The sequence below is a fragment of the Diadema antillarum genome, unplaced genomic scaffold, assembly GCF_040938485.1.
Source record: "Diadema antillarum isolate AM-2024a unplaced genomic scaffold, OU_Dant_1.0 seq00000647_RagTag, whole genome shotgun sequence".
In the NCBI taxonomy this organism is placed as follows: domain Eukaryota; kingdom Metazoa; phylum Echinodermata; class Echinoidea; order Diadematoida; family Diadematidae; genus Diadema; species Diadema antillarum.
The window spans coordinates 122,816-136,822 of NW_027271561.1; the positions used below are offsets into that span (position 1 = coordinate 122,816).

Below are 14,007 nucleotides of genomic sequence, written 5' to 3' on the forward strand. Positions count from 1 at the left end.
TTCTCTTCTCGTGTTGCCATGGAAACAGAAGGAAACGCATTTTCTGGGCTAGATGACTCATTGAAAATCGAGTTAGCCTTACACTGGGAATTTTATAAATCGCGTATCTCATTGAAATAAACACAAAAGTTTTCTTTGATCGTGCAGTACTGTCAGAGACACAAGAACATAATATAGAAAATTTTATTCTACTACTTCATAACATTTGCAAGTGTATTGTGTATTTGCGAGACAGACTATACGTTTAAGTCCTTGTTGCTGTGCCGTCTGTGTTTAATAGTTGTGGTCTTGTATCCAGGACGATATAGAATTGCCAATTTTTAAAATGACGTAGCAGAAATGAGAATGTTCCTCTGTATATTATCTTGGAGAGCAGAAGACAGTGCAGGTACGCGTTAATCAAGCTTAGTCAGTGTAGTTTTGTTAAAGGGAGGTTATTGCTATGGAGCGGTCATGGTCAATACGTCAATTGATATGTATGGGGCAGAGTATAGTGTCGGGTTTAACAACTTATCGACTGCAATTTGAGAACACGTGTTACTTATGTCATCTAAACACAATGAGGAAACTATGGAAACTGACCCAGGCTTGGGTTAGCATGGATGATTTTGTTAAGCCTGAAACCTGGTCATATGGAGTGACACACGCCCATATCTGTCGAAATGTCATCTCGACGTATCAGCGGATTGCTCCCGAACACGTCGCTACCTCGTAATAATAGCTGCGGTCGAACCAGTCATGCGGCCGAGGGACAGGGGCCTAAATATAGCGCACGGCGGTCTTATCCCAAACATCAGCTTACACAAGACCTCACGCGTGGGACTGAGATATACGATGTTCTAATAATAGCTGCCCACTTCGCCGCGCACCTTCGACGGAAGCACATGACAAGGGAGAATTACCAGGGGACAATTCGGATAGGGAGCTCTTCCCCCTTTCTATGACCTCTGATGATGCATCGAGAAATCAAATTAACGGTTCCGGCTTCTGTCTAATATCATTTCGAGCAGTAGTCGAGTTAGCCTTTTGCACCCGTCACAAATATAATTACAGCGTTTTCGCTGAAAAGGGGTGGTGCTCTAGCTGCTGTTCGAACTCACCACGCCCTTGCCCCACAGTATACAAAGCGCATGGTTACCTGCGATTGCGATTCTTTACGTTACTCTTCTTAATCCTATGATTGGGATAAATAATTACAAGGATTAATGAAACAGCAATCATATAATTTCAAATAGCAAATCAAAGACCCGTGATTTACTCTCATCATAATAAGGTGTATGTTTGGATAACAACAATGATTAGCGTTATGTAACCAACCTCAAAGAAGAGAGAAAATCTTGGGGATCATTAACAATAAAAGTCCTCGAAAAAAAAAAAGAAGAGGAAAACATTGAACATGATATGCTCGGTTTACTGCAAAAACAAGTAAAACTAAAGGTTAATAAGTTCATGATCAGGTAGGCCTACACATGTGAGCCAACGCGTGTTTGAGCATGTGTGTGCACGTGTGTTGCGTGTGTGTGTGTGTGTGATAGGGAAAGAAAGGGAAAGAAAGATGGAGATAGGAAGAGAGACAGAGAGAGAGAAGGGAAGAGGGAGAGGGAGAGGGGGAGTGAGACTCTGACAGACATATCCTATACGTCAAACTCCTGTTAGACAGACTAGAGGACAGACCAACTCAGTGGTGGAAACCATGGATAGACTTACGAACCAGTCGTTTCAATTTGTTACCCTGTATGTCGGCTTATATCTTTCCATCGCATAGATTACGAAGACGCTCAAGGAGAAAATCTAACAAATGATGATGGACCGTTTATGACTATAGTTCTCTCTTTTTTTAACCTGTGCTTTTTCCCCTAACATTATATAGTTCTTTCGAAACGATAGATTGTTATTATTATTCAGGCAACCTAGCCTATTAAAAAGTCGGATCTAAATTCTAAAAGGGCTGGAGAAAATTATTCGGCTTACGTGAATGCCGACCTACATGATAGAGTGAGCACATGTGAATATCTATCCGGGGTTGAGTTTTTTTCGTCTTAGCCACTTTTCCGAATTGTGCTTGGTCGACGTATATATGCGGGATTAATTCATTGTATACTAGACCTACACACACACGTTTCCGCGCGCGCGCGGGCACACTCACACACACACACACACACACACACACACACACACACACAAACACACACACACGACAAAAATGCATACGCCTTATACAATAGATACAAAAGATAATGAAAAAGAGATCAACGAATGTCAGAGTAATGCTTTGTGGTCGTAACATCGAGATTCATCTTCACCGCTTCTCCCTCCTCCTTTCCTTCCGCTACTACAGTCGGTCTGCTGTTCTTCGGGACGGGCAGCTGTCTGTGGGCCATCATGCGGACCGCGTCGCACATCGAGAAGAACGGCGGCCCCTGCGGGCCCCGGGGGATCTTCGCCTTCGGCTCGATTCTCAGCGTCGCCTTCACCATGCTCCAGATCTACTACTTCTGGCGATTCTCGAGATACTGCATCGTACGATGGCAGGCACTCGCAAAGTGAGTCCCTGGTCGATGACGTTGACAAGCGTTATCGTTCGTATGAAAATCTGCGTCAGGTCACAATATAGCCAACTCCCACCTACTGAGTATAATAACCACTATTGTTATCTAATTTCCCTTGTTCAATAATATGTCGATTCATAGAACCTTTCTGGTAACATTACTGATATAAAAAGATATAGTAAAAACATATACTATGAAGAAATCATAATGATACCGATAATAATGGTGATATAATACTAAAAAGGTGTATAGAAAATTGTGACGTTCTGCCAATTTTCTGTTAAGCAGTATATTTGGGTGTTTGAGGATATCAATGGTATAATCTAAGTCATCACTGTAAGTAATTATCGTTATTTTCGTCACGCCCTCTACCGTCAGAACATAACATAAAGATAGAATTATGATTATGATGGATCGGCAAGTAAGTTTCTTCTCGCTAAGTTCCATTAGAGATACACACTGTATTGTGGCTCGGTGGAATACGAGCAGGGGCTGTAAATCACGAGGTACCTGTTTAGGGTTCCTTGGTTGCAGCGGTTGTGCCCCTAAGCAAGGCTCTTTATCCTTATTAATTTCCCGCGGTTGTTCGCTTGCAAGTTCTTCATGCTTCATCAATATCGGCTGTGTGGAATAAATTCACAATCTACTTTAGATTCAAATGCAATAGCTATTATTCAAGCCTTAAAATCGTCCTTTGCCAATGTGATATATTCTGCATGCCTTTGTAACAGTAAAACTTTGGCCAAGGCGCATCAGGGATCCCAGTCCGTTCCTGGGGGTAGCCTTTAAGTGCGATTTCACTGCTTTACTGTGCACGGAAACTGGGCGCCTTAATTGAAAGTATTAAATGTAAAGGTATGAAGGTCAGACGGTACGCGTTCAACTCGTTTTGACTATACTTTTATCAGCTTCATTCGAAGAATTAAGAAAAACTAAAGGTATTTACAGGATTGATTTACTGGGTGTCATCATAGATAATTCCGGTAACTCGTTTTGACTACATTTTTATCATCTTCTTTTGAAGAATAAGAAATACGAACGGTATTTATATGATTTGATTTACTGGCGTCATCATAGATAATTCAGGTAATGATTGTTACGTAAGAAGCGAAGAGCCAGATACAATAATATAATTATAACCTCGGGTTTATAAGTAAATATTTGGTGTCAGAGCGAACGTATTACCACGAATTTGTCTCAACCCCAACATAGGATGGCGCTGATGCATCTGTGTGCTAATAACGTCGCCGTGTGGGCTCGGACCATGATTGAAGAGACGTGGGAGGACTTTCTGCTCAAGTACATGAAGGGCACCGGCTATGGCGGCAAAGGCGGTGGCGGGAAAGGGTACGACAAGGGTGCCGGTGACAAGGGCGCGAAACTTCTGCAGGAGCTCGTCGGCTACACCACGCCCACGTGGATCTACGGGATCTATGGAGACCCAGTGTACGGCTACGGCCCGTACGGAGGTGCTGAGCAAGAACCGCATGAAGTCATCTGTGCGTAATCACCCCACCTTTCTATTAACACTCTAATTCTACTTCGAGCGTGCTATACCTTGAAAACAATGACAACAGCCAAGGCAAATTGGTTACAGAAATACACTCAAGAAATTAGGCCAAAAACCTGTTCATTAAACTGAAAAGCACATGGACTCAAAGTCACGGGAAACATTTTCCTAAACTGGTTAGAAGTTTGGTTTGATAAGTAATCCGTACTTTCTTTTTTATACGCATATTCCTGGCTGTAATCGTCATCGATTCTCGTACTTTGTTTCGCTAAAAAGAAATGAGAATGAAATGAGAATGTGATTTCAGTATGCTAAGTTTGAATAATATATTTGACGAAGGCATCACTTTTAAAATATGACGTCACAAGGCGGATAAATGTTCTTGTGGATGGCTAATTCCGGGGTTGAAACAGATTTGGTTGTTAGAAATGTCAGAACGTAATACTGGCACAAAAATATAGCGCGCATTGTCTAAAGTTTCAGAACGCAATCAAAGACGCGCGAACAGTTTGTAACCCAGTTGACACAGAATAAAAATATGTTTAATGTAGGCATGAGTATAAAAGACCCCAAGACTTTTGTAAACACACCATTAGTATTGCAATTGCAAATATTATTTGACGGCATATCAAAATCTTGCAAAATAAATTCCCTCTCTTGATCTGGCTCGAGAAACGCATGTAACCATTCTTTAACATCTCCTCTGTGATACCATTACGCATGATTTACCTCTAGTATCTAAATAAACGAATCCCTGCCCTAAACCATTCATGACTTAATAAATAACACCTTTAATAATTCTACCCATCTCCTTATGGCTTGTGACTTTGTGATCAAAGCCTCATTCTCCCTTCCAGAGTTACCCAAAATGATTGCCGCTAAAATGTCTGTTGATAAACCTTCCCTTTAAAACTCCCTTTAAAACACCATCATAACCCACTCTGTTCTCCCTCCCCTCCTAACTCATTAAAAATCCCCATAATCATTATTTTACGTATTAATCATGTAATCTGACTCATCTCCAGAAAACGTCATTTTGACAAAATCATAATTAATTTCGTTTAAAAAAACACTTATCGTGATAATGAATAAAAGGTATAGATTTTGTAAGCACCTGAATTTTTTCCCCTTGAACTGATGAAATGACAGACTTAATATTTGATTTGAGTAATTAGTGAATTGCCACCCCTAAGCAGAAGCTAGTTGATCTCAAAACAGTTGCTTTTGAAGAAAAGTTATTATTATGTTATCAAGCTAATGACAACTTGTGATTTTTAATGTAACGTAATCTCATATCATAACAATGGTAAGTCACACCACGAAAATACCAGGTCGTGTCAGCTGGATTGGATAGATTGTCATAATGTATGAATTTCGTCAGTGTGACAAGTCTGTGCTTCTACATCCAACATTGATGCCTGCGAATCTATGAAAACTTTGGTACGGAAATTCAACACTTAAATCAAAGACATTCCTTGACAACAACGTCTTAGGGGATATTCCTTTGCGATAGCATCAGTAAAAGAGTATAACAAGGAAGAATAATCCTCAAAAACAGTTACAGTAGCCTTGAAATGAATGTGCTATACGCGTGAGTCAAAATCTGTAACGTGTTTTAGCTGAGAGATCGTCCTTAATCTACACAGATCTGTATAGATTGGTCAACATACTTGAATCTTACCCACTATTGTATGATTAAAACGAAAAACGATTGTTCTCCCCCCACCCCCTTTAGACAATGGAACGTACGGCGTCAATGCAACCACGCCCCCTATCGAGGAGTGTCTGGATGGGAAATACGACAAGGGTCTTGGTCTGGCTACGTACAAGGCCTCCGTTTTCCTCTACTCCTTCACCGTCGAGTACAGTATCATAGGGGGCGCTATGGCTTACGTCATGTGGAGAAACATCGGACGGAAGGTTCATACCAGCTTCAAGCCACACGAGAGCACAGATATGAGCTTTAGGTGAGGATACGGGGGTAAAGTGTCACGTGGGTATTCACACGTCTAGGAGGTGTTTCACAAAAATTAAGTTGACTTAAGTCTGACTTGGCTTATGGATGGCTGTTTATGTCATTTTACATTTCAGGGGATTTTTTCCAATTCAATATGGGCAGTGATGGCCATCCATAGATTAAGTGCTATTAAAGTCGAACTGGAAAGTGGAATGACAAGTTGGTGAACTAAATGCAAATAATGACTGCGTTGAATGGTACCAATTACATTCAGGGACTTTTCAAATTAGATATGGTCAGTGATGGCCATCCATAGATTAAGTGCAATTAAAGTCGAACTTAAGAAATTTTCCATAGGTCTCAATCAATAGATAACAATGACAGAAAGGGGAAATTGAATACTGAATGAGTTTATAACAAATACGTTGGAAAATGTAAGAACAACTTTAAGATTACAGACTGCTATCAGCGGTAGATATGAAACTACTGATACATAATGAGCACCAGTCTGGAACTCTTGAAGTCATTCCCATTTAAGACCACTACGTAAACGTCCATATGTAACTGTGTGTCACATACTCTTAACACTCTAACGTTTTTTTAGAGTATTTTGACGGTTTGCTGCGTTGAAGATACCACTGTGTTTTGGAAAGGGCAAAGAACTTTGGAGTTCACAGGTATACATGTTTGTACGTAGACTTCGGAATCTGTGGCCTACAAAATGACGTCAAATCTGTCATTGTTATCAGAGTATGTGCCTAGGTTTAAACATCATTTTGGGGACTCTGCATTATGTTGCATAGTGGATAAGACTCCCAACTCCCAATCGTAGGACCCGAATTCGATTCCCGCCTAGTGCTTACGTCTTTGGACAAGATGTTTTTACCTACCGCGTCCCTCTCAACTCAGGTGTATAAAAGGGTACTTGGCAACGTTAGGGTAATGATAATGGCAGGGTCCTCTGTAAGAGCAGTGGCAACACTTAACAGGATAACGTGGATAAAGATTATTATTATCATTGTTATTATTACTATTACTATCATCATCATAATCATCATCTCATCATCGTTGTATTATCATTATTATCATTGTTATTATTATTATTGTTGTTGTTGCTGTTGTTGTTGTTGTTGTTATCTCTATCATCGTCATCATTATTATCAACTTTTTTCATACCTTTAACCTTTCATTTCGCGTAGCTTCGAATGCGGTCTGCTGCTAGGCGTACTCTGTACGATGTGCGGTGTCATCATCCTCATTCTGAACATCATCTACCTCGGCGACCCGGAGAAGTCGGAGGAGAGCTTCGTCAGTATCCATGGTTACCGGATATTCCTCAATTTCGTGTCGATATTGGGATGCGTGTTAGCCTTCATTGGTATACACAGAGGCGGATGGCAGGTGAGTCAATAGCCCAGTGATGGGCGTGTTCAAAAATATTACAGTTGAAAAGGCTTGATATTAGTCGTTTGGTTGCTTCTCAGCTGGAAGTCAATGTTCTGTTCGAGTGGTTCAAAGTTTAAATGTATCGCAATGTGAAAAATGAGGTTAAATTTTGAAGTTCAGCCACATTGCATCATACCATTATATCTGTATCACTCCTTGATATATCAAATCAATATTAAAATTGTTTAAAACAAATCGATGGGGTCGACAAAAGATTGGGAATGAACAAAAAAAGATCATGTTCCAATAAACTCTTATCAGAGTCTCTTACTAACATAATACTCAACTGGGATGTAACAAAATGAATGCAAGAAACAGGGGCATCGTACTATGCATCATTCAACGTTCTGAACACTCTTTGTCGCCCTCTCTCGTCAGACCGATCACAACGCGGGCCCCGCCCATAGAGTGGACGCCGCCCTACTCTGGATCTGTGTGACGGGTGTGTTCCTCCAAGGGATATACACCTTCGTCGCCTCCGCAGCATCCCTGGGCGTGTCCAAGCACGCGGGTCTCATCTGGGTCGACGAATCGACGCACTTAATTCAGACGATAATGCAGGTACGCACGCAATTCGTCAACTTGGTCCAATACCATCAAATAGTTGGAAAACTGGATTATTACTTAACTCTTTGAAGAAAGAAAGTCTTTGAAATATGCAGGTCAACATTTTCCTCGTTGGAATTTAATTTGAATTAATTTTGATTTTAATTCTTTACTTGCTAATGATCATGAACGGGAAGCAAGGTTTTGTTAGCAATATCCCACTACAACTATTTCTCATTTCACGGTGACGTCGTACAGTGGCAGCATACTCTGTACATGTCTTGTCCCCAGAATATTCATGTGTCATTCCACTGCCATTGGCTAACACAAGTTACGTTCAGACGGTGAATCCTTAACCTCGACGATAAGCCCACTTCGATAAGCTCTGTGGGGCGCCAAGTGTCGCAAGATCGATTTCGTTACGAAATGACTAATTTTGTAACGAAATTGACAGTACGACACTTGGCGCCCCATAGAGTTTATCCTCGAAGATAGCTTATCCTCGAAATTAAGGATCACCGTCAGAACGTAACTAATATAACAGCGTTTTAGCCAACCAATAAAATCAACGCAGTCAAAAAAACAAAACTAGTGCTACAATTTTAGTGTTGAGTCAATGAGTTTGTCAAAGTATTTTAATGACATTCATTCCACTTACGTTGGTACGCCTTCTTGGCCTCCCTCCCTTGGTACAGGTGATCCTAATCCTCGACGCCATGCACCGCAAGCCTCCTGAAGACTTCAAGCAGACGCGCACCAAGCAGATCATCATGTTCATGCTGGTCTGCAACATCACCTGGTGGCTGGTCAACACCTACGAGCTGAAGGGAGGCTACGACCTCTTCGCGCTCGAGAACAACTACTACGGCGCCACGGCCTGGTACGTCATCGTCCACATTGCGGCGCCGCTCAAGATCCTCTTCCGTTTCCATTCCACAGCCTGCTTCTTCGAGGTGTGGAGCACCAAGGGCGTCGATCCCAACGCCGGCCACTAAGAATTTGATGTCAACATTCAAACAAGAAAATATATACACAGATACACACACATGAAGAGTAAGGTAGCAAATCCTCGCAGTACAGGCGGGGCGGGGCGTTGCTGTCCCTTGCAGTGTGCACGCAGGTAAAATATTCTCACAGTTTTCGGTGAGCCGACGTCTTTCACTATATTATGCTCACCTGCGGTCGCCTTAAAACAAGAGCAGCGTCTTACAACGCATTGTGACAGTCGGAAACGGATACATGTACACAACACTGATTAAAATGTGGTTCTGATGTTTGGTAAGAATCATGCAAAGTAACGTGGGATTTCGGTCTGCTTTTGGCAATCCGCAGGTAGATTCTTACACGTTTTGCGGGACTATCATTACGCAGAATAGTATCGTATTCAGTGGAATTTGATATTTAAAAGAATATTCATGTGAGTGATCGAGAAAGATGCTGGTGAGAGCGATGCTGCATTATAAAAGTTGCCCCATAAGTCAATCTATGAATTCGTTAGAAGCGATTTACATGAAGAAGACAACGTATGAAGAGTCTCCTTAATTAATCACAATGCAGCAAGGAAAAAAGATAGGATAAGCATGGCAAAGTGATGTATAAAACAGTCAAAAGATAGCCTTTAAATTTATGGTGGAAATCCTTTTCAGGAAAGAGATATCTTTTGTTTCAGTCAATCCAAGTGATGACTTGTAAATAAGTAGATCATCTATGCCACTTTGTTTCTATCACTCAAGAATCAAAGATGGTTTGCTTCCAGAATTTTTAAACTTTATGTTTTTGTCTCTTCACTTTTTTTTCACTTTAATACGTGAGTCCTTTTACGGAGAATAATACATTTGAATGCCCTCATTTCGACTTTAAAGAACCTGAATGACATATATATTTACGCTTGATATGTAAAAGTGCTTGACGGGAATGCTCGTTGTTTTGTTAAGTGATTTCCCTGGCCAATGAAAGCTGCGCGTATCTTCTGGCTCTGGTGTGATGTTCACTGTAAATAAGCATCTCTTCTTCTCTTTCCGTAGACACGTGGCGTTGTGTAGACACGTGGCGTAAATGATATGAATGACGAACGTTGAACAAGACTGCGCAGGGGGCATTTCTTGATGGACTAAGTGACAAAATTATTGTTGATTTGGACGTGTCTTTATACGATAAACTTCATCTGTAGCAATGATTACATCCCTTTCAGACGATAGAAGTATCTCTCTTGGAATCGCGATTACAATCTCATTTTCATGAAAAGGATCGTGATTGTAATCGAGATGATATTCTTGTGTCTGAAAGGTTCGTGCCTTAAACAAAATTGCAGTCACGATTAGTAAAGATGATGAAAGAGAATTGTTCATCGTCTGAAAGAGCTCATGACGTAATAAACGCCGAACCGCCCTTATTCACTGTGCAACTTCTAAGGAGGTGTATCATGCACAAAGTGCCTTATATTTACAGCCTTTTTGAACGGATGAGGTCTCTACGTAAGTTATCACCCGGATGTAACTTTTGATTGTGATAGCTCTTCCAAAAGGACACATTTCGTATACCAACAAGTCAGAACAAACATTATTGATTGTAAGACTGTGCATGTTGAAATCAGTATGTCTGGAGCATTGTGAACTCTTTTGAGTGTGATCGTCATGATGTGTCTCTACATAATTATGCTATTTAATGACGTCACATATTGTTTCAGGTAATGAATGTCATGAGCATGATTATCTATAGACAAATAGTCCTAGAAGCAAAACGAAAAAGAAATGAACAGTGCTCGTGTTTTGTTTTTTTGTTTTTTTTTGATATGGCGGAAAAATTGGCATTGCTGCATTCAAGTTTCAAAGTACATGATAGGACACTTTACACACCTGCTGGAATACAAGGATTTTTTTCTTCTTTTTTTCTAATCAGCAAGAGAGAAGTTTCCAGCTTTGAATCTTCCATTGTATGGAACTACATTTTAGGGGCTGCATCATAATGCCTGTCTTTGTAATCATCTGCAATATTGCCGTTTAACAATGTTTAAGACTGGTGCAATGAAAATGGATATGGGGCAAGGCAGGAACGGTTATCATTCCAACAAATGTTTCGCAGCCCAGTGCTGTATATCACTATTATACGGCAGTGGGGCAGCCACACAAATACTGCCCCCAACGGGCAGTAAATAATAGGATTGTTCATTTAACGGAAGTTGACATCTATCTTGTATCTCATGACCGCGGTAATGATATTATATTGGACACATTGTACAATGGAATCTCGGTACAAAGAGATCAGATATTACGAGGATCCTAATAAAACAAACTCTTGATGGATTTCGTTTCCAGGCACAGAGAATACTCATTCTCTGAGTTTTATTCGCTTTAAATATTATCATTGATATCTTTTATTCAAACATTTTGGGATACATGTAATGAGAAATATCCCTGAAAGAATCTACTCTCGTTAACTTTGCATTGGAAGCAAATGCTGTAACAAGAGAAAATATGCGCTTCAATCAAAATCATGAATAACTTGAAAAAAAATATATATTGTACAATCTGTTTGCGTCTTAGTTACCACGAGATGGACAAGATAGGAAGATTTAATTGCTCTACTGTGCTCGTGAGATCTTGTTCCTATTTCACGTTACTGTACGATTATATTATTGTTTTGTAAAGATGTGACGATGTACATAAAATACTATACTTTCATTTGATTGACAAAAAAAGTCGCAAAAAGCAAATATGAAGAAATAGATGGGTGTGTAAAATAGTTTTGAACGGTCCCCATAAGTAAAGAAATAACGTGTAAAGTGCAATTTGAATATATTGAAGAATGTTTGAAATTGACTGGAGAATTATATTGACTTTTATCTCGTGCAATCAAGTTATTTTTGATGTCTTTCATGCCTGTTTGATATATGCAAGTTGTAGCATCTGTACCTTTAAAGTTTTTGGTCTAAATAAATTTATGCTTATAAAAACAGAGCACCATTTGTGACATTCTTTGCTCTTTGCATCACTACATAATAAATGAACGAGGATTATTCGACCGCAATGTGTCAAATAATTACATGCCTCACAAAACTGAAATCCCATACATAAGGCCTGAGTGGAATAAACATGCACTCAATATCACATATTCTTTATGACAAACACACACACACATTTATAATTACATGTATACATATATATATACGTATATATATATATATATATATATATATATATATATATATACATACATATATATATATATATATATATATATATATATATATATATATATAAGTTGAGAATTTACATATTGGCTCCACAAAGAAATGAAGAAACAAAATGGTAATGCATTTTTGGCCAATACAGAATGAGTTTATTCGACTCAAATCAAGACTCCTGAAGAAGGCGCAGGACGCCGAAAATTTGAGTCGAATAAACTCATTCTTTATTGGCCAAAAATGCATAACCAGTTTGTTTCTTCATTTCTTCGTGGAGCCAATACGTGAAATCTCAACATGTTTGGACCTAGACTATTATATATGTAATATTACACACATGCATGTACATATGACGTAGTGGAGTAACCATATACTCTAAGCTTGCGCAAATGTAGGTTTACACATAATTCTTTCTCTTATATGACTAATACACAGCAGTCCCAATGTAAAGAGGAAAATAAACACACAAACTCTGGTATGTCTGTATGTAATCATACATTTATGATCTCATATTGCAGCACTTTGAGTCTTGAAATTGACAATGTACACATACAACTTGAACATATGTGAAAAAAATGAAAATTATACATCAATCTGTTTGACAAATCAATACTCTTACATGAGGAAACAAAAATAAATAATCGAGGTATATTCTATTGCAGTGTACTGATGTTGAATCTTGGACCCATCAAACTGACAATCTCACATTGCAACTGACAATCTCACATTGCAACTGAAACATCAGTGAAGACAGTAAAATTACACATCAATTTCTTTTTTCTGAAATGTATTGATGTATGTACTTAAAGTACAGTATTGATGTTAAATGCTTGTTGCATACCACATTCAAAATATTTCAAGGAAGTTTCTCAAATGATCCAAATTTGCATGAACTCTGTTTTCGGTCTGAAGGAATTAAATTAGTGTCAAACTGCATGGTAACCATTGTAGTATGCCTCGCTTTGACAATTAAAGAAGGATGAAATAGATTAGAGATTTGGCAGAATTTTACATCTATTCAGAAAGTTTTTTACACTTAATTGTACACATTCGCTGCTTGGTAAACAAACTGTTAGAAATCATTTTAACCTATCCCACCACATCAATATACTTTCAGAAATGTATCAATGCATATTTAATGTTTATTACCTAACAACACTCGAGAACACTTAAGAAAGCTTCTAACACATTTACATGCAATTGCATGAAATCTGTTTATGGTCTGCCGGAAAAAAAACAACAACAACAACACAAAAATAACTGTCTAATCGCATGATAAACATTCATTTGAACCTAGTTTTGACGAGTATTCACTACAGAGTCCTAGACAATAGAAAGTAGGCCCATGTGTGATGACATGCCCTGGGTGTTGCTTTGCCCTTTATGCTATTAAAGCTCAGATAACTTACTGGAGGTTACTCTTTTTAAAAGTATGGCCACATCAACCCAAATCCTGGACTCCTACATTGTAATCACACATCACATTTGAGTGCTATTACCAAAGAACAAACAAACAAAAAAGAAAAACAAACAAAAAACCTTCGGCAATGTTACAAATTTACACAAACACAAACACAGCATTTTCTTTATCATATATTATCTGAACAAATCAGTATACTCCAAGAAAACCAGGATAAAGTTTGCTCGTGTGACACATTGCAGCACCTTTTAAGGTGCAATTTTGCGCCTCTCAAGACCAGAAACATGCAAAGTTGCACCATTTAAGGTGCTCACTCCATCTGAAAAGTGCAAAGTTACACCCGTAAAGGTGCAATTGTGTCACACATAAAGGTGCAAAGTTGAAATATAGAGGTAA

The 14,007-nt window shown here is 39.1% G+C and overlaps 1 protein-coding gene across 1 annotated transcript in view; it reads left to right on the forward strand.

The window, feature by feature from the left end:
* The window catches only part of LOC139736439 (proton channel OtopLc-like), a 49,376-nt gene extending 40,373 nt beyond the window's left edge, over positions 1-9,003 (forward strand). Inside the window, exons 4-9 of the mRNA XM_071647189.1 lie at positions 2,339-2,543; positions 3,762-4,048; positions 5,795-6,026; positions 7,216-7,417; positions 7,841-8,023; positions 8,704-9,003. Of these exons, the coding sequence (XP_071503290.1) occupies positions 2,339-2,543; positions 3,762-4,048; positions 5,795-6,026; positions 7,216-7,417; positions 7,841-8,023; positions 8,704-9,003 (1,409 nt within the window). The remainder of the gene's footprint in view (positions 1-2,338; positions 2,544-3,761; positions 4,049-5,794; positions 6,027-7,215; positions 7,418-7,840; positions 8,024-8,703) is intronic.
* Positions 9,004-14,007: the final 5,004 nt, after the last annotated feature.